We start from the raw sequence: 24,606 nt of genomic DNA on the forward strand, positions 1-24,606 counted from the left end.
TACCTGCTCCTTCGTGTCAGATACATCTACGTACTGACCTCAGACTGGTCTGTCCTTGAGAACATTATCCTGTTGGTCCAGGCTGTAGGCTCCCCCTCGGCATGTTGGGAGTTCGCCCCCTCCCCACCCCGCAGTAGCTGTGTACGCATTTATGCACTAGCTATATTTCCCTCTGAAGCATTAATTCAATGCAGCTGGCATCTGTCACAATAGAAACACCCACTCTCATCTGTTTCTATAGACGATGTCAGAACAAGTGGTAATGCATGGTGTGTTGGACATTTTATAAATTACCGTGTTAGCATTAGTGGTATGCGAGGAAGGGGGTGGAGGGTGGCCACTCCTCAGAGCTCCAAATGGGATTGTTACAAAAGAGAAAGCCAGCCAGAGAAGGGCAAGAGGGTGAGAGATGGAGCATTTCCCATACACAGGCTTTCGAGGATGCCCCAGGTAAAAGTTGCTTAGATGTCATTGTACAGAAAGGAATCAAGATCAATTTCTCCATCTGTACAGAGGACTGGGTAAGATGGTGCAATGGTAAAAGAGCTCAGGTTTTGAGCCCTAAAGCTTTCCAAATATCCCTTGTCCACTCACCGCCCCCCCCCCCCACCTCACCTCCTCCTGGGGCTGCCTATGCAACGGGCTGGTCTATAAAAATTGGAATAATAACCAAACTGAACAAGAATCTTGGATTCAAGGTATCCAGGTGTACTCGTCTCGATTTGAGTCACCCCAATTTCTTTCCAGCTCTTCAAGAGAGAAAGCAGGTCCTCGCTCACCACTTTGTTAGCACTGTCCTTTTAAAACTGAAAGTCTTGTGCAATCTCCAAGAGGCCTCCCCTCTGTAGGGGCGCTGGGGAAATGCATGAAACCCTGAAGTTTAATAACTGCATGTTGCCATGTAGTTATTATCCGTTGAGACTTACTTCTCCCTCTGGTTCGTGGCCTTCATCTGAATCATCACATGTGTTAATGTGGTTATTAAACGAAGGCTGATTTTTACCATACATTGTTCTCCTGGTCATTATGGGGCAATACCTTCCTCAGACTTCTCCCTGATCTGGAATAATTGGCTGAACAAAGCCGACTAGCTCATGTATGGTAAAACTCAAAATCTGCCGGTGGAGACTGCCCCCACCTCCACCGCCAACACGCGTCGTTTTGTATGTTGAAGCCACTGTTTGCCTTAAGCCTTCAAGTGCCCAGATGTCTTTGTGTCAGCTTTTTCAGAACCCGAGGCCAGTGGGTGACTCTTGTTTTCTCATTTTTATCCTGCCAGTAATGGATCAGGCACTTCAGAAGATTTGTTCTGGAAACTCGATGCCCTTCAGACCTTCATTCGGGACTTGCACTGGCCTGAAGAAGAGTTTGGAAAGCACCTGGAACAACGGCTGAAGCTGATGGCAAGTGACATGATTGAATCTTGTGTCAAAAGGTAAGCATAAAGTGGCTGGACAGGCTCTGCATGCCTTCCCGCTGTACATGACTCAGGGGAGGGTAGATGGCCACTCTTTCAATTGGCCGTAATTTGGATTCTTTTGGAGCAGGTGATTGCTTGTCAGTCACTGGCGTGATGGCCACCCAAGTCTAGCTTCTGTTCACCTGCCCCACATCTGTCCCAAACCCAGCACAATAAGGCTGCCAGTTTTTTTCATTTAGCTCCATGAGGAAAGGGTCTGTGTTCCTTCTTGTCTCTGTATCTCCAATATCTAGCAGTATCTGGCACAAATATTTACTTAATAAATATTTGTTAAATGTACGAGTGAATGCATGGGTGGATAGCTGAAGGAAAAAAGAGAAACACATATAATTCTAGGCGTATCTGGTGCAGGTAGCAGGAATCTAATAACTTTCCAACAATGTAGGCAGAACCTCAGCAGCATCGTTCATTCTGCACGTATGAACTGAGCACGTATGACGTGCCAAGTATTATTTGTCTTGCCCAAAATGTAACTAGATGTCAACAAGGGGGCATGAAACATTAAATATACATTTTGATTTCCTATGAATTGCTTGTTTTGTCACTGTGGCATATAAGATTGAGGTGTGAATGCTGCGCTTGAAGTTCCCAAGTAGACTGTTTTGAGTAGGTGAAGAGAAGAAAATGAGAACAATATGCATCCATTCAACAAAAATTGTGTGAGCTCCTCCTGTATGCCAGGCACAGTGCTAAGTTCTCGCATACCATGAAGAATGAGAGACTGCATCCCTTCCCTCGTGGCGTATCTATATCTGCATATCAGATACAGAAATGAAATTCCTCTGATTTGACATCATTATCATCAGCCTGTGTATCCCGAGACACACATCCAAGTTCCTTTTCCAGCTCATAACTGTTCCATTATTTTTCCTCACTCAAAAAAAGATAAAAAAGACCACAAGCAGCTCGGGCCACTCCAGATCGCCAGATGTTTTGCAGTTTAGTTGATGGATCAGTTGTGGGTGATGGGGGCTGGGTCTGGCTTGGAGTGATCTGAACTCATTATTTTATATCTTGGAAGAGGAAAAGAGAAATAATAGCATCAAAACTGGAAACCAAAAGGGCAAAAGAACAACACAGCCCCAAGGAGGTGAGCGTCTCAACAGGAATTGGGAAGGGAGCTGGGTGCTGTGGAGCATCTGCGCAGGTGTTCCACAGCACTTCTGGAAGCTTGAAGTCCTGGTGATCCAGATTTTGTGTTTTGCTCTTTTCTTCCCACTCTTAGAACAAAAGGCGGTGTATTTCTCAAACCCAAGGTGAAAATGTTTCCTTAGGATTTTGAATTCCACCATTTCCTACATGGTCTATATCAGTTTTAGGAAAAGCAACTCTTTTCCTATGGCCAAACCATTCCACCAAAAATTTCTTGCAGGGCATTTCCCCTATGGTGAAAAGTTCTTCCCTGATATGTACTAGGGGCTGCAATGCATTCAAATTAACACTTACTGGTTTCTGGTCTGTGTACACAATTATACAGAAAGACACGTATGCCCTTCTCTGAGAAGCCAGTCTTCTGAGTAGGGAGTAAGAGATACGGAGAAGCTGGGAGGAAAAGGGAAGACATATAATGTGAAAGGTAGACAATGACTGTTTACCTCTTACCACATATCTTTATGAGTCAGCCACGTCAAAGAGTGTGAGCCTCTCAGAGACAGGGAGTGTATCTTGTTCATTTTGAGCTTGTTGTCCTCCCCAGGTCCCAGCATCATGCTTGGCACATAGTAGCTGTTAAGTAACCATTTATTAACAGAAGTTGGCCAACTGCACATGTGCAGCTGGTCCTGGACGTTTAAATCTCCTGACAGCCTTTCAATTAAGGCCCCAGACACGATATGTGCTCATCCCCAGACCTCTAGATTCAGAGGGTAAAACATGAAGAAATCCTTGGATGTTTTAAGACCTAGAGTCTACATTAGCAGAGGCTAGAACCATTACTTTCCTCTTTGGGACAGAATAAATAGCCCTTGTTCTAGAAGGAGAAAGTAGTAAGGACATTATTTCACAGATGTAAATGTGCAACGCCAGAAAGTCAATCAGGCACTCCTCATTTCTACGTTTTGAAGAAATTTAAATCATTCATTTGACAGACTTGACAGAGCCTCTACTCTAGTCTATGTCAGGCACTGTGCTCCACGCAAATTCAGGCGCCCTAACTCTGCCCTCAAGGGGAGTCAGTTGGATTAAGTGACTTCTCCATTCCTGGCTTTTTGGTCCCACAGAGCCCTCGCAGTCACATTAATTTTGCATTCAGCTTCCTCTTTTCACAGCCCCACACTCCAAGGGCTATGAACAGTTCTCCTGTGAAAACAGAAGACGATTACTTCATTGTAAGCGAGCGATTTAGCATTTCCATTTCTCAAATTGGGCCGGAACTGGCACACAAGCCTCAGAAGATCAGCACAGGGCCCTGTCCAACTCAGTCCCCATCAGGCTTCCTTTTCACAAAACCAGAAAATGATGTATTTTCAGCATAGCTTAAAATGATCATCATGATTAGAAAGCTACTTCAGTGCACCGAGTCTTTAGAAGCCAAGATACATTTATCTTTAACATGATCACATAATATATAGGAGTGTTTTAAGGGTTTTTTTTTTTAAGTTTTTTTCTTAAGAACTGGGCTTCCAACCTTAGAAATTATACTTGGCTTCCCTGCATGCACCCAGGGTGTGTTAGCAAGCTGGCATCCTTTCCTGAGCTAACTAGCTGTGTGGTCCTCCTAAGCGCTGTTAGAAAACTGCTACAAATACCTTTTAAAGCAATGCTTTCCTGGTGGCTGCATGAGCTCCAGAACCTGACAGTGAACAATGCTGAAAAGATGCATTGGATGAAAGAAGCTTTAATAAAACCACTTGCTAACCAGGTGCTTTTCTTTAAAGACATGTGATGATGTGACCCACTTCTCTGAAACCTTTTAAAACATAACTGGGCCCCTTTACAATGCTGATATCAAGGATTAGATCTCACACCTGGATTACCAGCTGGCCCTGTTGGACTAGGTTTTTCCTGTGAGCGGTTAGCTCATTGCTGGGATCATAATTTGACCTGTATCAGAATTATGTTACATTAAGCTTCCACCATTACACAATTCTTGAATTGGTAAGTATAGGATGACATTTTTAATTATGAAAATAATAGATTCTTATTGCAAAATAATACACTGACATTGAAAAAAAAAAAAGCCAAACAAACATAGTGGAAGTTCCCCTCCCAATGTCACTCTCCTCCCCAAAGGAAGCCATCTTATTTTTTTAGTCTTTAAAGCAATATAATAAGCTTGTGGGATTTTTTTTTTTTTACTTCAGTCTCTCAAAACCAGAAAGAAAAAAAAAAAACAATAAATGTCATTTAAGATTTTTCCCCACCATGAGATTTTGAAGATTAGAAACTGCTTTTTTGTTTTTTGGCTTTTTAATGAAGTGATTCAAGGTAGGCAGTTGCTGATGTGAGAGAACTTACATATGCTATAATGCTATAATTGGGTTTTTGTTAATTCATTCATTCTCCTGCAATTAGGGTTCTCCATAGCATATAAACTATAGACAGAAATACGCCGAGCTACAGGTGTTCGTGTACTGTGAGAAAGGAAGGGTTTGCGTGGCTGTCTCCATGAATAGGCCTTCCTTAGTTGGGAAAGTCATTTTAAAAAGAACACATGTGAAGTCATTGTCGATTGAAACTGATTACAGCCTTCAATTTTCTTTTTCACTGACCTCTCAGAGAATGTCTTCTCCACCTGCTGCCATCTGAATGCTGAATTGGTCTTTTCCTACTTTGTTTTAATAGAACCAGGATTGCATTTGAAGTTAAGCTGCAAAAAACCAGTCGATCAACAGATTTTCGAGTCCCACAGTCAATATGCACCATGTTTAATGTTATGGTTGATGCCAAAGCTCAATCAACAAAACTTTGCAGCATGGAAATGGGCCAAGAGGTAAAAAAAAAAAAAAAAAAAGTACAGATTTTTTTCACCCCTCCATTGATCATGTAGAAGAAAACTTCGCAAATTTCTTCCATCTACACTGGTCTGCTAGTTTCAGAAATAGACTCTAACGTTGTAGATTAAGCCATAGATGAATATTGGTATCTGTTTGTTAAGAAAATTTCTAAGGCCTGTGCTGATGAGAATGCCAATCACTTGGAAATCATTCTTGGCTGGAGTTGGGATGGCCGTAAAGTTCCTTTAAATCAAATGACATTTAATGACCTTATTTGTTAGGCTGGTATCTCCAACAGATCTGTTTGCCAGAATGCAAGTCATTTTCACATTTGAAGTGCATTCTATCATTTTGAACATCTGGATGGCAGGAGAGCTCTCTTTCTTGCCTCAAGCATCTTCCAGGACATAGAATGTTAGATCACCCTGCTATCCACTCCCCGGCAGCCAGCAGGTTCCGAATTTCCAAGAAATCGCACACTTTCGATTTCCCTTAGATTGAGTTGATTGTGAATCTTCCCTGACCAAAAGTTTAGTCCTTTGCTAAGTTTCCAATTCCAAAGTGGTATTTAAAATGTAAAGGAGAAAGAAACAGCAACTTGGGCTTGATTAAAGACTATCATGATCATTTTTCTCCGATGGCCTTAAGCCAGCTAGATATTCATATACCAATTTAGAATTAATTCAGAAACATTTCTGGCAACTCTCATGTTGTTGCCAATTGGCATCAATTGCTCCTAAATCAGATCTTTCGATACCAGCTTTACATGCTCAGAATTTTCACTAAATTATATTTGCTCCTTATTCGTTATTTATTTTCTCTTTCAGCGCCTTCCATTTTTAAATGTGGGTTGGTGGTATTCTCTTTCTGGCAAGATCATCTCTAACCTTCTTTCCCCTCCAAATCAGCTTCCTCAGCCACCCCTGTTACTTCTACTCCTGACTGATTTTCTTGTTGGGGACCTGTCCCCAGGGGTTACATTCTAGGCACGAGGGTCAAAGTAAGCGGCCCTCAGTTCTCTTTCCTGGCTCCGTTTGCTGCACGTGAATGATCTGGAGCAGCGGTTCTCAAATTTCAGTGTGCATCAGACTCATCTAGAGAGCTTCTTAAAACCCAGATTGTTGGGTCTCACTCCAAGAGTTTCTGATAGGTCTGGGGTGTGGTCCAAGAATTTGCATTTCTGACAAATTCCCTGGTGATACTAAGGCTGCTGGCTGGTCTGGAGACCACACTTTGAGAACCACTGGTCTGGAGGATCCGTGTGCAAAAATGGGTTAAGGAGAAGGGCTCAGGCACAAAGGACAGCCTCCTGAGGAAGGCTTGGGTTGGGTGTCCAGACCCGGATTCTTGCCCTGTCTCTGCCGCAAACTGGAGCTGGTCAAGTCACTCAGCCTCTTTGGACCTCAGTTTCCTCGTTGGTAAAATGATAGCGCTATTCTAGCTTTACTCAGGCTGTTTTTAACTGCAGAATCGGTTCCTTATTCCTTACCTAGAAGGCCACCATGTGAAACAAATAAAATTAGAACTGCTTTGGATGAAGTCGGGGGCAGAGGTCAAGGAAGAGGGAGCCCAAAGCCCAAGCTACCATGTTCCTCTTCACCTCTGCATTTCTTCACTGCCCACTACCCGCCACCCACCCTTCTCTGGGGGACTCTGAACAATCTCTTAGGCTTCACAGAGCCCACTTTCAAAACCCTGTTTTTGGTGATTTCTAACGTTCGTTAAGATCCCTGTGAGTTCAAACTTTCCAGAATCCTTTCTCTCCTGAATTCTTCTCCCTTTAGAACTTCCTTTTTTTGAATTGAGATATAATTCACATACCATAAGATTCACCCTTTTAAAGTATACAATTCAGTAGTTTTTAGTATATTCACAAAGTTGTGCAAGCATCACCACAGTCAATTGCAGGACATTTTCATCACCCTGAAAGTAAACCCAGACCCATCAGTAGTTATTCCCCAACGCTCCCCGACCCCAGCCCTAGGTAACCACACTCTTTTTCCTGTCTCTAAGGATTTACCACTTCTGGGCATTTCATAAAAATAGAATCTCATAATATGCGGCCTTTTGTGACTGGCTTCTTTCACGTGGCATAATGTTTTCAAGACTCATCTATGTTGTTGCATGTATCAATACTTCATTCATTTATATAGCTAAAGAATACTCTGTTATATGGATATACCATTTGGCTTGTCAGTTCATCAGTTGATGGACATTTGAGTTGTTTCCACTTTTTAGCTATGCTGCCATGAACATTTGTGTACAAGTTTTCATGTACACCTATTTTCAACTCTCTCGGATATATACCTAGGAGTGAAATGCCGGGTCACATGGTCAATGTTTAATTTTTTGAGGAGCTGTCAAACTGCTTTCCAAAGTGGCTGTACCATTTTGCATTCCCACCAGCAATGGATCAGAAATCTTAATTCTCCACAACTTAACCGATTATTCTTACTGTCTGTCTTTTTTAGTATAGCCATCCTAGGGTGTGTAAAGTGGTGTCTCATTGTAGTTTGGATTTGCAGTGATGTTGGCCACGTTTTGTATGCTTATTGACCATTTGTATATCTTTTTGAAGAAATGCCTATTTAAATCCTTTGCTCATTTTTTAAATTGAATCGTCTTTTTATTGTTATTATTATTATTTTTTATTGTTAGTTGTAAGAGTTCTCTATATATTCTGGATTCTAGACCATTAGCATGATTTGCAACCATATATTTGCAATATATATGATTTGCGTCTATTTTTTCTTGTTCTGTAGTTTATCTTTTTCACTTTCTTGATAGTATCCTTTAAAGCATAAGAGTTTTCTTAAGTTTTATGAAGTCCGATTTATCTATTTCCCCTTGGAGTTTCTTGAGATGTCCATTTTAAATGAATTTCACATGAATGACACCCTTCCAGGGTGGGGAAGAAATGTGACATCAGAACCAGCCTCTCTTTTCCCTCACTGGCTTTTGCAGTCCCTCTTCAGGTTGACTCAGTTGTGGCCATGTTTAAAGAACTCCTACATACCTGGTCAGATGGCTATATAATCCTTCCAAACAAGCCAAGTCACTCTGATCTTAATTTTTTCTTTTCTTTTCTTTTCTTTCCTTTTTTTTTTTTTTTTGTGAGGAAAATTGGCCCTGAGCTGCCATCTCTTGCCAATCTTCCTCTTTTTGCTTAAGGAAGATTGTGATTGAGCTAACATCTGTGCCAATCTTCCATTATTTTATATATGGGAGGCTTCCACAGTGTGGCTTGATGAACAGTGTGCAAGTCTGTGCCTGGGATACAAACCCACAAACTCTAGGCTGCTGATGTGGAGTGTGCAAACTTAACCACTATGCCACCAGGCCAACCCCTAATTTTCTTCTGTTTGAACTGGGGTTTGGGGAGAGTAGTGGGCATGGGAGAGGGGGGATGTTGTCACAGACCTCAACGAAAATCTCTTGAAATTTATGGAGCCATTTCCTATGAAAGAAAAATACTCTCACGCAATTTTATTATACAATTTCAGGGGACCTGTGGACCTTGTTAGGCCAAACTATAGACCCCAGTTGGAGACGTATGATGAGAAATAACAAGTTGATTTTGTCGCAGTGGACACTTCTCCTATCTTTACAATTAATCACTTCTACACTAGAATAGAATGACCTTGGTTTAACCTTCAAGTCTTGTTTACATAGAAGAACAAGTTCTCTAGTACCTTAATAACTATATCTTATGGACCCCCCACCCCTTAGCTACCAAACTGTGTGACCTTGAGCAAGTCACTTACTCTTATAGCCTTCCTGTCATCATGTGTCAAATGAGAAACAGAGCATGCAACACACAACCTTTGAGAGTTATGTAGCCCGTCAAAATTAGGGATAAAGCTCCCTAATTTCTGGACATAAGATTAGAAAGTCGTCTTGGATATGCCCAAATCGTAACATTTTTGAGGCTAACCAGTAGTGCCTACTTCTTTCTGGACATTGTTCTATTTGATAAAGTAGAAAAGACTTCATGTATTCCCTACGAATGACTCAACATTACTTTTTTTAAGGAAAACAATAACAGAGGTTTGTAAACATTTCCCTTTTTTCCTTAACTGGTGCACACACCCCCAAACTAAATGATCTTTATTAAAAGCTCGTCCAACACTGTATTCTTGTTTATGATTCTTATCCTAAGATTGTCGGTTTCCCAAGCCATGCTAGAGAGACCTGATATGCTATTTCTCCCTAGTATAATTGAATCAGAGACACCTAAGGGACCAGCTTGTGGGAAATGAGGCCTCTTCTGACCTTAGAATGCCAAGTGACTGAGAACAGTCAGAATGAAGCCAGACATCATTGTCTATAAATATACACTTCCTCTGAGGGACCTTGAAGCCCTATGGCTATGACCTTGGGTAGAACTTCCATGGGAAGTTTCATGCAAATAGTCTCTCCCTAACTTTTCTCACTTTGTAGACTGACTCCAAAGTAAAACTGAATTGTTATAATGAGATTGGCCAAGGGGCAAGCCCCATGGCCAAGTGGTTAAAGTTCCTTGCACTCCCCTTTGGTTGCCCGGGGTTCACAGGTTCAGATGCTGGGTGCAGACTTACTCCACTCATCAGCCGGGCTGTGGAGGCATCCCACATACAAGTAGAACATTGGCATGGATGTTAGCTCAGGGCTAATCTTCCTCACACAAAAAAAGAAGAGATTGGTCAAGGATGACTAGAAACATCCTGAAATTGGGAGAAAAATAGATAGATGTCCAACGTTTTTATACAGTTTTCACTTTGTGAGTATTGGCTATTAAGCTTATATTACAGATCTAGTTACTAATACCTGCTTCCACCTGGATTCCAACTCTTTCAAGGTGTTTTAGATGAGATACTGGCCAGGTGATACAATATTCTCCAATTTTAAGATCACTTCCTGAATTCCATCCTTGGCGTAAAGTCTCATCTAAAGGCAGCTGTTGAAACATTTGTTAACCATACTTTTCCATCTTAAATATTTATTTTTTTCATTAAAATTTGCGAAGCACCAAAAGAGAGGAAATTGTGTGTTAAATAGTTTCTCACTTGGTCTAGTGTGTTTTCATCTCATTTCCAAGGTCAGATGGTCTTAACAGAAAGACAACATACACACAATCTGTTCCATGACAAGGCAAAATGTGCAGCACAGGAAGTCAAGTGGAATGATTTTCATGCAGTGATTGTGAATTTGCAGCAATGTAGCTCATCCGAAGCAAAAGTGAACTCCCCAGACTTTCCATACTGTTGAAGATTAGTGTTTCCCTTGCTCTCATCATGATCTAGTGCCCCAGAATATAATTTAAGGATATTATGATTATTATTAATAAGGTCAAGCCAGTCCAGGAAGACCAGCAGAGGGAACTAGAAAATGCAAATATAGGAAAGGTCCCTCTTTGTACCCATTTTGAGATGCAGTTGGAATTGGACAGTATACATCTGCCTGCAAGAAATTTTGTGAAAAAATAATCTAGTTGGAAAGGATGGTAATTAAAAGATGCCCTGGTAGTATTTATACCCCTTCGTGGAGCTTCGCACCTACATAGAACAATGTATCTCCCCAGAAAGAGCAGAGTTAAGGCGGAATACTCACTGTTGCTCCAGAAAAGCAAGTTAATCAAATAAGTCTCAGGAGAGTCTGGTAAAAGCAATTCATGCATTTTGTAATTACTTGAATAGGAAAGGGAGCTTGAATAGGATACGTACGCCTTTCCTACATGATAAGCAGAGTAGATGTTACCCTGCCCTACTATCTTTCCCAAAGTAGGTTTTATTTAATTCAGATTATAATTTACATACGATAAAGTATATGGATTTTAAATGAGTTTAGAGAAATGTACACACACGTGTAACCACCATGCTAATCAATTAGTAATAGTAGTAGTAATACTACCATATAGCTTCTAAGTTTCTAAGCTCTGTTTCCATGCACGTGTCATACTTCGTTAGGTGAATGTGATTTCTGTGTTCACAACAGGGATAATTCTAGCCCCATTGAGGAGACGAAGAAATAGACCAACAGAGATTGACATGCTCGAGTTTCCTTGGAAGTAACAGGCAGAATAATCATATCAAAACCCTTTTGTTCATAAGCAGAAAAAAAGAATTGTGGAGAGGGGTGGAGATCATAATATTCATCTAGAGTGAAAGGGAGAGCCCATGGGACTACCTGGAGAGAAGTCAGGGCCAAGTTTGGCCCAGAAAATTGAAGATGGGAAGAGTTTCCCATAAACCACCACGTCTCCATATACTTTAGTTCGGATGCCTTAGAGAATGAAAAGGTTTGAGGTCCCCTGCTTCTGAAGAGAAAGCTTGTTTGTCTTCCAAGAAAGAATGACATTGTTAACTCCTCAGACCAAGAGTCTAAATCTTTCTTGATACATAGAGAACAATTACTCTTGACTCTGCCGTTGCAGCCAAGTTTTTCAAGAGAATGTTTCTATCCTCAATGATGTTCTTTGTTTGGTTAGAAGCCCCTCATTTAATATTTTATATTGTATTATTTTGCCTACAACTAGCTTTTCTGAGTGAGTTAAATCTCGTAATTAATTTAATAAAATGTGAATCGTTTATAGCAATCCAAAGAAAAGCTAGCAGAGTGAGGCAGTCACATGAGGAAGGAAAGTAAGCCTGTGATTCTGGATCTTATCTCAAGACCTAAAAATGAATTTGGAGCCCTGTCAATATTCCTGAATTCTTTTGCTCTGACATCTTTCTTTGTGTTTCTAGCACAGAATTCTGCAGATAGTTTTTGCATTTAGCTTCAGGTTTATGCCACTTACTAGTAAATCGTTTCGTGAAGCCAACATGGGTTCTGATTCATCAGGGCTATACAACATGGGCCATTTGCTTTATTGTTTTTCCCCTAATCAACTGAAAGGAAACTAAAATGAGATGACTGAGCAATAAGACCATCTCTCCCTACCCTTATCTTCTACTTTATGAATTTGAACAAATAACACTATTTGAGTTGCAATTAGAGTTGACAAAATGTTTTCACCTCTAGGCCCGCACTTAATCTTCAAAATAGATCTATGAGTCTGGGAGGAGGACTACCAGGAAAGGACTTGACCCTGGTTTTTAAATAATAATAATAATAGTAATAATAATAATAGAACAGACCTGCTAAAAATCTTTATACAGGGTTTGCATCGTTCCCTCTCAAAAATTAGTAATTCGTTCTGGCTTCCTCCCACCTCGTTGGTCCTAGGTAGTAGGATTATTAACTGTTTTTTTACAGATGAGGAAACTGAGCTATATTTTCTTAGGCAACATTACTTCCCAGCTTTGCATTGGGACTTTACCCAGATCTTCCAGTTACAAGCAAAATTCCCCTGTGACTCTAAATGAATTAACCTAATTCACATCCAATGGTTCTCTTTCAATAATTCTGATTGCCAGTTATCAGAATATCAAACCACATTACTATGGCTTATTATTTTTATATGTTTTCATAGCTTTTTGGATGATTTGTTTAATTTTTATTTTGTCATGTGTCCTTTTGTCCTAATTTTTATTTGCACTGTTCCTTTTTTTTCTATTCCTAATTAATCATCCTTCTGAAAGTTTGCTAAAGAGTGGGTAAGTGCATTTTCCTTTTCAAATAGCAGTGTTTTGCATTGTTATTTTTTATTAAGGAAATATGGAATAATTCAAATGGATAGTAAAATGATCTAATAAATGTCAAGGAGCTGGCATACAGTATTTTCTGTTGAAATCACTTTTCCTTTTTTCCTGGCATTTGCAGCAGATTTTTGTTTGTGTGGGGGTTTGTTTTCACTTTACTGTTTAAATGTAATCGACAGCGGCAGTGAGAAAAATTGAAAAACTTAGCAGCGGTCTAGGGAGAGGCTCTAAACCTGGGTCTGCTTACCCATGCATGGAGGAAACGAGTGGCTGCCACAGGGGTTCAGAAACAGACTCTTTGCCTCAACACCAAGTCAATCCCTGGGGGAGCTCTGAGTCATTCACCCAAAATATCTGAAGGTCTTAGAACAATTTTTGCAAAATTAGTCACAGTGTCCTGGTCAAATTCCCTTGGGAAGGATTCCACTCCCTAAGCTGCGTTCCCCCAGCAGTTTTCCAAAGGTAATTTCTCATGCCCTGTATTAAATTATTGTGGTATCCTGCTTTGTAAGACCCAGATCAACACAACACACTGCTAAGCCATTAAGCCATCCATGCTTGCTATGTGTAAATGTGTGTTTGTGTCTACACATATCAAAGCCATTGAGAGCTTTGGGTGGGGAACAATGCACCTGGTAATTTTTTTAAGAGCTTCAGATCTCTTGTCATCAAAGACATGGAGTCAGAATCTTATGGCTGCCTCGGGGACGATGGGAATACACTGGGTCTGCAGGCCAGTCTTTATTTATAAATTGCATCGTCTAAAAATTACTGACGGATGCAGTGCCATCACCTCCCAAACATGCTAATATTTGTCTTTCTGTGTTCTTTAGCATCAATACCATTCAAAAATAGACGAACTAATTGAAGAAACTGTTAAAGAAATGATAACACTCTTGGTTGCAAAGGTAACCTTCAGCTTCAGGTGAAATGTTTCATTGTGAACATTGCTTTGTGATGTCTGCATTCCCATTAAAATGTAACACGTTAAAAAGTTGAGCTGGATCCTCGTATTTCTCAGGAAACAAGATTGTACGTCACCCAGCCTCAGCTCAGAGTGATTTTTCTGATGATTTCGAGCCGCGTGAAGATGAATTGATGAAGTGGCATATGTTGACTTAATAAGAATTTGTCCCCAAACGTTGCACTAGGTTATGCGGAAAATGTTTGTTTTGTTTTCCAGCACTGACAAAGTTAGATTTTTAAATAGAGAAAGTTAAACGGTAATAAGGAATTCTGCCATCATGAAAACCCCCTTTCCTCTAGTTTCACATGCAGTGAGAGTCATAATAAAACAGAAAAGTCAGATAAAGCTATTTCAGTCACCCTCATGAATTATAGAATTTTAACTAAGTAATGCTGAATGGGAAGACATTTATATTTGCCAGTGCGAAACTTCTGTTTCCCCCAAATTACTGATAAAATACAAATAAAAATAGATTGGATTAAATGTAGTGCTAATATGTAACGTAAAAACTGCTTTGCGCAGTTTTGGATTTTGAAAAGTGCATTTAATATTATCGCATGCTATATGCAACTCAATAATATTTTGTCACTTTGCACTTCTGTAACACTCTATATTTGCAATCACATAATAATGAAGAGAAAGCCGGATAAGTCAAATATTTCTGTGTAAAGGCAGTCTATTGCTTTCCCCAGAGGCAGGAATCAAATAATAGAATGCAAAAATGAGCTGAGGGCTCAATGCTGGTCTCTATGTGGTCGGGAAATGTGGCTTTTTATTGTGAACAGTTACAGTTTGAAATAATAATTCTTTTTCTTTTTTGCTGTTTTACTAGTTTGTCACTATCTTGGAAGGAGTCCTGGCAAAATTATCCAGATATGATGAAGGGACTTTGTTTTCTTCTTTTTTGTCGTTTACCGTAAGTAAAGATCTTCTTTCTTTCCTAGTTTTTGTTTCAGTCTAGGTTTAGGGTTGACTTTCAGGGGAGAGGTGCTGTTGTGTCATTTTGGCTTTGGTTTGTGTATATATGTTAATTGCAGTCAACTACCAATGTGTGATAATAACACTAGGAGAATACGCAGGACATTTCATAACGGCAGGTAACTCAAGCTCATTTCTATCTCGTTTGTGAATATACAGTATGTATGTATCTAGCTGTCCGTACACACGCGCACCTGTACCTCTCTATATGTGTGTATTCAAAGCTGTTGCCGGCCTGAGCCCAACTCAGCTTTCCCAGGCCGATCACTTAATGTTTCTGGGCTAGCAATTCCTCATCTGTAAATGAGGGAAATTAATTTTAGAGGTTGCAAACGGAGACTTGCAGGTCAGATGGAGCTTGCAAGGTGTTTCCTTTGGTCCTTCCTGCGTCAGGTACACTTTTCTTCACTGAGTTAGTTGCCCACGGTTAAAAATCAGGCGAATTCACAGAGAAGTTCGTATTCCAGGGACTTTATATAAAGTGGACGGTCGGCAGCACTGGGCCTGCATCTGTGCACAGCAACAGTGTGCTGCTGGGGCTGAGTCTCATCCAGTCAGCCCACCAACAGGCCAGACATGTGTTGGCCTGTTTACTGTAGCCCCCTCCTGGCTGTTTTGCTCATTCACGTACCTGTCTGGGCTTGGGGACACTTGAGTTTACAACCGCTGGAGCAGATGATCGAGACTGTATAGATTCCGAGAGGCTCTAATTCTGTGCCAGAATTGGGCCCCGGCATAGAAGTGAGTTAGATGGTGGGCGGAAGCCGGCCTAATTCTCTGTAGGTAAATGATCAGTGGAGATGGTCACTGTAAATAGGCTGCTTCGGGGGCCTGCTTCTCCCACCTTCCTGGTGCTGGGCAGACACTGAAGCTGCATGCTTTCTCCCCATTTCTGACAGCAAGGGTTCTTGCTGGCTCTGAGACCAGCTGTTTTCCTCTGACAATGCCATAGGAAAGGCAGTCAATTTAGGACCCACTACCTACGAGTTTTGAAACAGCCTTACTGCATGAAGAATCTCTTAGAAAGGCAGTGAATGCAGGACTGGGGCCTGGAACAGGGTAGGGAGCAGCACATCATTGTCTTTGGAATCCCACAAAACTGGGTTCAAATCCAATTTCTAATATTAACCAGATTTGTGATCTGGAGTAGGTGTCTCACCCTCTCTGAGCCTCAGTTTTATTTTGGTTTGGGTTTGGGGGAGGGGTGCCCTTGTGTCATTTTGGTTTTTGCTTGTGTGTGTGTGTGTGTGTGTGTGTGTGTTAATTGTGGTCGAATACCAATGTCATCCAGGAGTGGAGAGTAAAATAATGTCCCCCATAATGAGCTGTTGTGAGGAGAACAACATGAGTGAAAGAGCTTAGCATAGTCCTAGTGCATAGTAGGCTTCAATAAATGGCAGCTATTATTAATAAAAGATAACTAATATGATTACTACACGATGCAAACATACACGCACAGGAGTTCCTTCCAGATATACCCTACTTTGGTCTTTCCCTAGCCCATATGTTAGATTTCCTGGGATTTAAGGAAAATGTAGATAGAAAACATTTAAAACAATTTTTAGATAACATCCATGTATCTACGAGCCCTGCTGGTTTTCATATGCAGCTCTAAACTTTCCAGGTACAAGGACTGAACTCAGCCCCAGAGGGTGATGACACCAGACCCTGAATTTATTGGCGAAGGTGGGGTAGGAAGAGCATGCTGACAATAGGAATTCTATCTGATTTTACTCTGTAGAACCACCCATAATGTGTCACAGCTGAAAGGAAAGCTATCCAACCCACTCCTTTGACAAACAAAGAAACCAAGGTCCAGAGAGGGGGAGTGATTTGTCTAAGGTCACACAGCAATGGGCAGAGTAGGGACAGGAACCCAGGTCTTCTGCCAGCTTCCCCCCACCCCTGAACGGCTTCCTGAAGAGAGTGGGATTCAGCTGGCAATTGCCTGGCACTAGAAGGCAGATGGGCAAATGAGTGGGGAAGATTCATAAAGAAGGATTCAGGGCACGTGAGTGGGAAATATTAGATAATCTTTCATTCCTCAGTGAAGTCACGGAAATGGGGAAAGAGGCAGAATTAAATGCAACATTTCTGGAAAACGTTCCCTTGACACCCACAAAAAATATAACTTTCTTTGAGTCTTCATTTTGAGCAACGGTTTTGACTGCACTGGACTTGAACCAGTGAAAACTAGGAAAGGCCCTCTGCTCTTTATGGAGCAGAATTCAACCCACCAGGCGCCCCACCCTACTTACTGACTTACCAAGAGAACTAGTGAAAGTGGTCGAGTGGTAGCAGTAGCAAGGACATGGTACCAGGAGATTCTCGTGGGAGGGTGAGAAACCTAGTGTATCCTACGCGGGACTTTTCAAGCTGAAATTCTCATCCTCTCCACTCCCCTTTCTGAGACATTTTGCAGCCACACAGCATGCCTAGTGAAGTCCCCGTAACTGCAGAACGCTTCAGTGCCTGTTGCTGGGCCCGTAACTTCCCTTCCTTCGTGACACTTCTCCCACACACTTGGCCACCCCAAGGCCAAAAGCACCCACTTATCATTTGCAGCCTATGTTCTCATCTCCTGCTGGTATTCCAGTGTTGGAGAACACGAGCTGTGCTTCGAGGTGGCAGAGAATATCTCCACACGTGGATTCTGAGCTCCTGCCCAAATTTCAAAAGGGCCTTCGAAGACTTCCCGCAGCCCAGTTGTGTTAATTATCCCAGAGTGGAGTGGAGGTCAAAGGGTTGAGGAGAGGCACCAAGTATTGTGGAAAGAGACTTGAAATCAATCAGGAGAGAACCAGCTGTGAGTCCTGGGAGGCCGGACAAAGGCGCGGCGATAGTGCCGACACCCTGGCAGGATTTCCTTAACTCTGCTCCCATTTCTGATTCAATTCTTCAAGTATTACTGTGCACTTACCACGTCCCCACCTCAGCAGGGCTGCCAAGTATGAGCCATGTGCTCTGCCCCCCAGAAAGCTGACAAGTATCGACAAATATGCCACCCTTTCCCCCTCTTTCTCCCGCTGAGCGCCTCCTTTCCTGGGTGGGCTTGATTTCATGGTCCAAGCCAGACATTTTGGAAAACGTCTGCAGTGGCACAGAGCAGGCAGGAATATTTATTTCTCGTCTCCATCTGCATTGCTTCCTCTCTTGGAGAGGAGCTGGGGGGAGGAGGGAGGATGAGATGTGGCTTCTTCGTGCCAGCCCGAGAAGCGCCCAAGCGCACCCCTCCTCTCCTCCCTCCCCAGCCTCAGCAGCAGTAGCAGCCTAGGATTTATGGAGGCAGGCGCCTTTCGAACTTTTGAAAGATCAGCCCAGTTGGAAGTCACAATTAGCAACTATCCGCCCATTTCCCCTGACTGCAAGATGTGCTTTTGTGTGGGTTGTCTGCTTGGAAGCAGCCCTTGTCTTGTGGGTAGCTTCGCGCTGTTCTTTTAGGAGGCCAAGAAGGGGGACGAGCAGGTGCCCAGGTCCCTCTCCCAGCAAGCTAAATTCCTCTCCTTGGTCCTATCCAGGTGAAAACAAATAGCTGCTTCTGAAATCCTTTCGTTCTTTCGTTCATTCATTCACCCAACAAATGTTACAGAGCACTTATTATCATGTATTGTGCTAGGTGCTAGGAACACAGCAATGAGCAAGAGAGACATGCTGTCTGTCCTTTTAGAGCTTGCATTTAGGAATGGAGACAGACGATAAAGGAAAGAAAATTACAGAGTGGGGAAAGCACCAACAGGCCACAGACTGGAGCGAGCACAAGAGAGAAAGTGGAGGGTGGCCTCACTGCAGCTAGGATGGTCTTGGAAGGTCTGTCTGAGGAGGAGACACGTGACCTGAAACTAAGAGGAGTCAGCCACCGGTAAAGAGGAGAGGAGAATCTTCTGGACAGAACAGCAACTGCACTGGCCATGAGGCAGGAAAGCAGAAAGCATTTTTGTAGGATATTTTGAAAGTAACATGAACAGGATTTAGCGATTGAGTGGATGTTGGGGGTGGAGACTTGATTGGAAGGGGCAAAGGTGGAAGGCCCGAGAACCGTGCTGTATTGAAGAGCTCAGCTGCACTGAATGAGTCCTGAGAGTCCATGGGGTACAGCAAAAAAGACAGCCCGGAGTGGGGAGACCTGGCATGGGACCCCAGCTCTGCCCCTGACCAAGGAGCCGTGTGACCTGGAACACGAGACCACGTTTTGGCTTTTAATTCCCTTCAGTGTAATATGACGACAGTTATATTAGATGAATTCAGAAGTCTAAAATAGCTACAGCTCCTATTCTTTAAGCACTTGCTAAGTGCCTGGCACAGGGCTAACTGCTTTAAATATATTTTTCTCTTTGAATCCTCTGAACAATCCCATTCCAACAACGCTCTTCTGCAGATAATGAAACCAAGGCTCAGAGAGGGTAAGCCCTCCAGCTGGACCAGTGTATTCCCTCCCTCTAAACTCTGGAGCCTCCAAGGAGGAGTGAAGACGTAGGAGGAGCCCACCCCCACCTCTGGCAGACAGAACAATTACATCAAATCCTCTGAAGCCCCCTAGAATTCACCCAAGATCCCCCTATGAACCAAATCCATTTGAGATGGTCACACTATAACATAGAAGCCAGTCGGGGCAGGAAGCATGAGGCCCTTTTGAGGGCTGTCAGTGACCAAAACCCTACTGTATGTCCAGTCTCACAGGTCTCAAATTACCCTCGTTCACCCTTTTTTCCTTTTGCCAGCATGGTAATTGTTTTGCCCCTTAGAAATGAAACAAAGTAGACATGGTTCTTCCTGCTAGAATCCAGCGTAGATCAAACAGCAGCATCGAATGCTCTTATGCAGAGCTCTTGCTGTCACGCCAGAGAACAAGGCCACAGGCTTGGTCAAAAGCCGGAACTGGCTCAAGGGAATTCACTTCTGTCCCCAGAACATTTTGGTCATGAAGCGTTTCAAACTTTAGAGTGGGGTGAATGTTCATAGTAGTTTGTTAGTGTTATCTCTGATGATGTTCCATTTTGGCTTTGGCTTCAGGGAATGGCCAGCATGGGAGAGATGGCTGTTTATAGTGTGGGCTCGTGATGGTGGTGCAGACAGAGAGGTCTTGGTCCAATCTCAGAGGGTACCACCATCAAATTATCAGATGCTGAATTCATGAGATTCAAGTCAATTGGATTCTACATGTCAGAGTGGAGGTGCCAAGTGTGGTAGTAATAGCTGGTGTTTATTTAACACATACTCTGCATCAGGCACTGTGCTAAATGATTCACATGCATTTTATCATCTGATTCTCACAATCATCCTATGCATAGATACAATTATTATCCCCATTTTACAGATGGGGGAGGTTGAGTTATTTGTCCAAAGTTGCACAGGTACTAAAACCCCACCTTAGATTTACTGCTTTATCATCACAGAATGTTACTCCCCATAGAAGCTCAGAAACCCATAAATGAAGTCAATTAGTGACTCTTCTAGGAACCATCCACTGACTGATATCATTCCTAAGAGAAAGAATCATCTATTTTTCACGTCTTACCACCAAAATATTTTAGAAATAATTTACCCACCAGCCAATCGGTTTTGTAGTAAAACCGAAGGAATTGGACATCGAAAATCCCCCACATCCTTTGTCCTTTCCAGATAATCTTCAGTTTCGTGTTACTCCTTCATTCAAAACATATTTATTGAGTGCCTACTATGTTCGAGGCACTGGGGGCTTAGCAACAAATAAGAAGGACAATGGCTCCTATTGTATATTCCCATGTGGGAGAGAATATTCTCAACAAGTAATATACAAGGGTGACAGCTGTTCAGAGAGAGAGAGAAGTAGCTGATACAGTGGGACCATAGCCCAAAGGGACCCAAGCTTATCTGGGAGGCCATGAAGGAAATGACATTTGAGCTGAGATCTAACGGATAAGTAAAATTTCACCTGGTAAAGAAGAAAACAAAGAATGTTCCAAGGTACAAGGACTTGGAGGGAAAGGGAGGGTCTAGCACATTCTGGGAACTGGAAGTTCATTGTGACTCAGGGGAGACCAGAGCAGAAGGAAGAAAGTGACAGGGATAGGGTTAAGGAGCTGGTCAGCAGCCTGATCAGAAAGGAGCTTGCCCATGGCTATGGAATTTAGGGGTTTACACAGGGACATTATCAAAACTGATTCAGCTAGAGAAGCTAAGAGAGGTCACAGAGAGACCAGCTTCCTGCTACAAGCCAGTGGTGGATTTGCGGTCTTCTGATTTTGAAACCGGGAGCCACATTGGAAGGCAAGACTTACTCTGTCTAATGTATTTTGTTCACATGGACCAACAAAAACAACGTGCTCTGAAATGTTCAAGAACTGTAAAGCACTGACCTGCCGTGTCTTCTACCAACTTCTTTCATCAGCCGCTCCCCAACGTTTCAGAACCTGACATCCACCTTGAGGTCTATGACAGATAATTTTATCACCTAGTAGGACATCATCCTCGTTTCCAGTTCATGCCTTGAAAACACAGTTGACAATTAACATACCTGCTGTCCAGAGCAACTCTTCAGAAGCTTTTCAGAAGAAAAAAATAAGCATCTAAAGTTAACCATTTCCCTTAATATTCTTTGGGAGACAGATGAATATCATTCAAAGTGAACATAAGACAGACACAGTGTTTTCTTCAGGCTGTGAGGGGCTGAGCAACCGAGTCACAGAAACATCAGCTATGGCAGAAATACCTAATGAACGTGGATGTGGCTTCCAACAGAATATAATTGCTCTAAAATGAAAAGTCGGAGATTCTGACCTGACCTCTGAGCCACATGCAGTGGGAAGCTTATGAGCAGAAAGAGAGAAAGACATGATTGTGAAGCCCACACCAACCAAAATGTAGGCAAGTTACTGACCATTTGTGGGCCTCTGTTTTTCAACTGTAGAGTGGGAACGCTAATATCTGCTTCAGAGAGCTGAGGGGACAATTAGAAATAAAATGAGCCGTAGGCTTTGCATGACACTGGCATATTGTGGGTGCTCCACAAATAGCCATTCTTAACCTAACCTTCCACTTAAACTTGTAAGAAAGTTTTAATGACCCTAGAGCTTTTAACCAACCATTTTCTCACTCGTTCAGTTCTTGGCATAGCAATCATTTCTCCTAAGCAACCCAAACTATTATCCATAACAGGATCAACCAAAACTCACTTATGATTTCTATTTCAGCACATTCTTATATTCAAAAATTTGATTCATCAAAGATGTTTTCCATTGTTTCGTGTATTTTTAGCATTTAGTGTTTAATTTTAATTCTTCAAGAATTTTTCATCCATCCATGTTCTCTAGAATACCTATTAATCAAAATATTTACTTAGCCAGAATTGAATATTCCATTGTCCAAGCATATTTTGGGTTGAATCAGGTTTATTTCAGTATACATCTAGGTTACTTGTTTGTCAAGTTCTGTCCCTTACTAGAGTATAATGTGGGACAGATTAACTGACCTCTGACCTTAGTTTACTGACCTATAAAATGGGAATAATAATAAGACCTACATTATGTGGTATTATTAGAATTAGATGAGAAAATGTTATATACCTGGGATGGGGTAAGGATTCAATACTTGTTAGATATTGTTATCGTTGTGGTTGTTACTATGTTTATGTCACTGAATACTGAATATTAGAATCAGTTAATCAGCCACCGTATTTTAAATGACTGCTGTATGTAAATTATTGAGTAGATTTGGAAAGATTTTTTTTTTAAAAGATTTTATCTCTAATTTGGAAGTTACTCCCCAGAGTCCATTCAGCAGAAGGAACTTTTGAGATATTCTGGTCCAGTGTTTCAGTGATGTGCTGGAGTCTGCTCAGTTTCTACCTGCTGTTGAGAACCAATTCTCCACATCTCTTCCCATCTCCACATTTAATGATATCCCATTGGTAGCTTGAAATTGACTACGATCGAAGTATTTGCACCACGGAAATCACAAACACTACCAACCAGGGCGGCTGCTGCTGCTTTTTGAAAGCCTTTTACCAACATATCACTGAGTTTCCAGGCTTAGGCTATGTACCACACGGTACCTGAGGTGATGTTAGATGCTGCAAAAACTCAACATTAAATAACACCAATCACATGGTGAGAGGGTTCTTCCCTTTTTAATTTTATTTTCATCCTTATCCTTATATCAAGGAGAAAGTTTCCATTGAGTGCTTGTCTGTCTCTCACACTTCTCTAAAATTTCATGTCTTCACGTGTAACGAAGAGAGAAAGAGCGAGCAGGCAACCCTGTCTACCTAGAATGGAATGACTTTATTTTATTTATATTGCATTTATTTTTACCCTTGCCTTCTCTTATTGAGAGTAATATTGATTTTCCATTTATGGCAGTGATATAAAGTTTCCTTTTGTAATTAAGTATTTAAAAAGTGAGCCAATAAAGAATATTAAGTAAATAAGTCAGTATCGTACTGATGGCACATGGGCAATAGCCAAAATCAGGGAGGTGCTATTGATGCCGGAGGTTTGGGAAGTTGTGATACATTCTAACTGCCCCATTTTGCAGTTGTGTAAACTGAGACCAGAGAAGGAAAATGACTTGAACAGCTAGTTAGGTCACAGAACCCAGACTTCCTATTTCATCCATTTGTTTGTTTTCCTCACTCTTTATCTGAGATGAGGGAGAAAAAAGAAGAAGAAAAGAAACCTCTCCACTGTGTGGCAGACCTAGGCTGACTCTTGATAGACAAGTTGTCACTGGCAGCACTGATGTAAACAATCTGTACCCTCCAGTTCAGGCCGAGGCAGCTGCAAGGAGAAGGGGAGGCCCTCAGGGCTGTCAGGTGAGCCCTTCGTGGAGAAACATGACTATTCAGTAATGACAGTGCAGCCCTCGTTGACTCAGCACCAAGGCCATGCAGAAGCCAGAGACACGAGGAAGACGTGGCCCTTGCCTTCTTCAAGCTTGCATTCTATTGAGCTTTTTAGTGTTGAGAGATGTTCAAAAGGCAAAGCGAAACCCAAACATGCCAGAGGCGGGCAGAGGCCCCCACTTAGAATCAAAAATAAGCCTTCATGCCTTCTTGGAGGTTTTACAAATTTAAAACTTTCCAATTTGCGCTTCCGAGTTTCTCCTAAAGTGAGAGCATGCCACGTAAATAGACAGATGGAAAAGCAGTACAGCGTCGTTAAGAGGGCAAACCCTGGTGTCCAACACACCCATGGTCACATACCAGCTCCGTGATGCCGCCAGCTTTGGGTGTTTTAGGAAGTCGTTAAACCTCACTGAGGGAGTCGGGGAAACCTGTCTTTTGTGTCAGCTTGAAGCTCCTGGACTTGATTTATCTTATTTTACAGTTTGTAAGATTAAAGAGTAATGCCCATTTGACTTCAAACTTAATGTTTAAATTTGATAAATGTTTTCATCTCTATCTCAAAAAAAAAACCAACCAAACAAAACTCTCTGAGCCTCAGTTTCCTCATCAGTAAATGATGATAATCCTCATGCCCACCATTGTGAGGGTTAATGACTTAGAAATTGCTTAGCCTCATGCCAGGCAAATAATAAGCATGCAACCATAGTTAAGTCTTAGTAGCATTAAAAGGGTGGGTTTGAAGGAGCCTTTGAGCCTTGCAGGAATCCTCCCTGAGAATGAAGTGTTGAGACAGAAACGAGGAA

The 24,606-nt window shown here is 41.9% G+C and overlaps 1 protein-coding gene across 1 annotated transcript in view; it reads left to right on the forward strand.

The window, feature by feature from the left end:
- CADPS (calcium dependent secretion activator) overlaps positions 1–24,606 on the forward strand; it is a 433,248-nt gene that overhangs the window by 352,943 nt on the left and 55,699 nt on the right. The window contains exons 24-27 of the mRNA XM_046679760.1: positions 1,280–1,435; positions 5,264–5,411; positions 13,871–13,945; positions 14,837–14,920. Coding sequence (XP_046535716.1) covers positions 1,280–1,435; positions 5,264–5,411; positions 13,871–13,945; positions 14,837–14,920 — 463 coding nt within the window. The remainder of the gene's footprint in view (positions 1–1,279; positions 1,436–5,263; positions 5,412–13,870; positions 13,946–14,836; positions 14,921–24,606) is intronic.

This window comes from Equus quagga, chromosome 1 (genome assembly GCF_021613505.1).
Source record: "Equus quagga isolate Etosha38 chromosome 1, UCLA_HA_Equagga_1.0, whole genome shotgun sequence".
NCBI classification, from domain to species: Eukaryota; Metazoa; Chordata; class Mammalia; order Perissodactyla; family Equidae; genus Equus; species Equus quagga.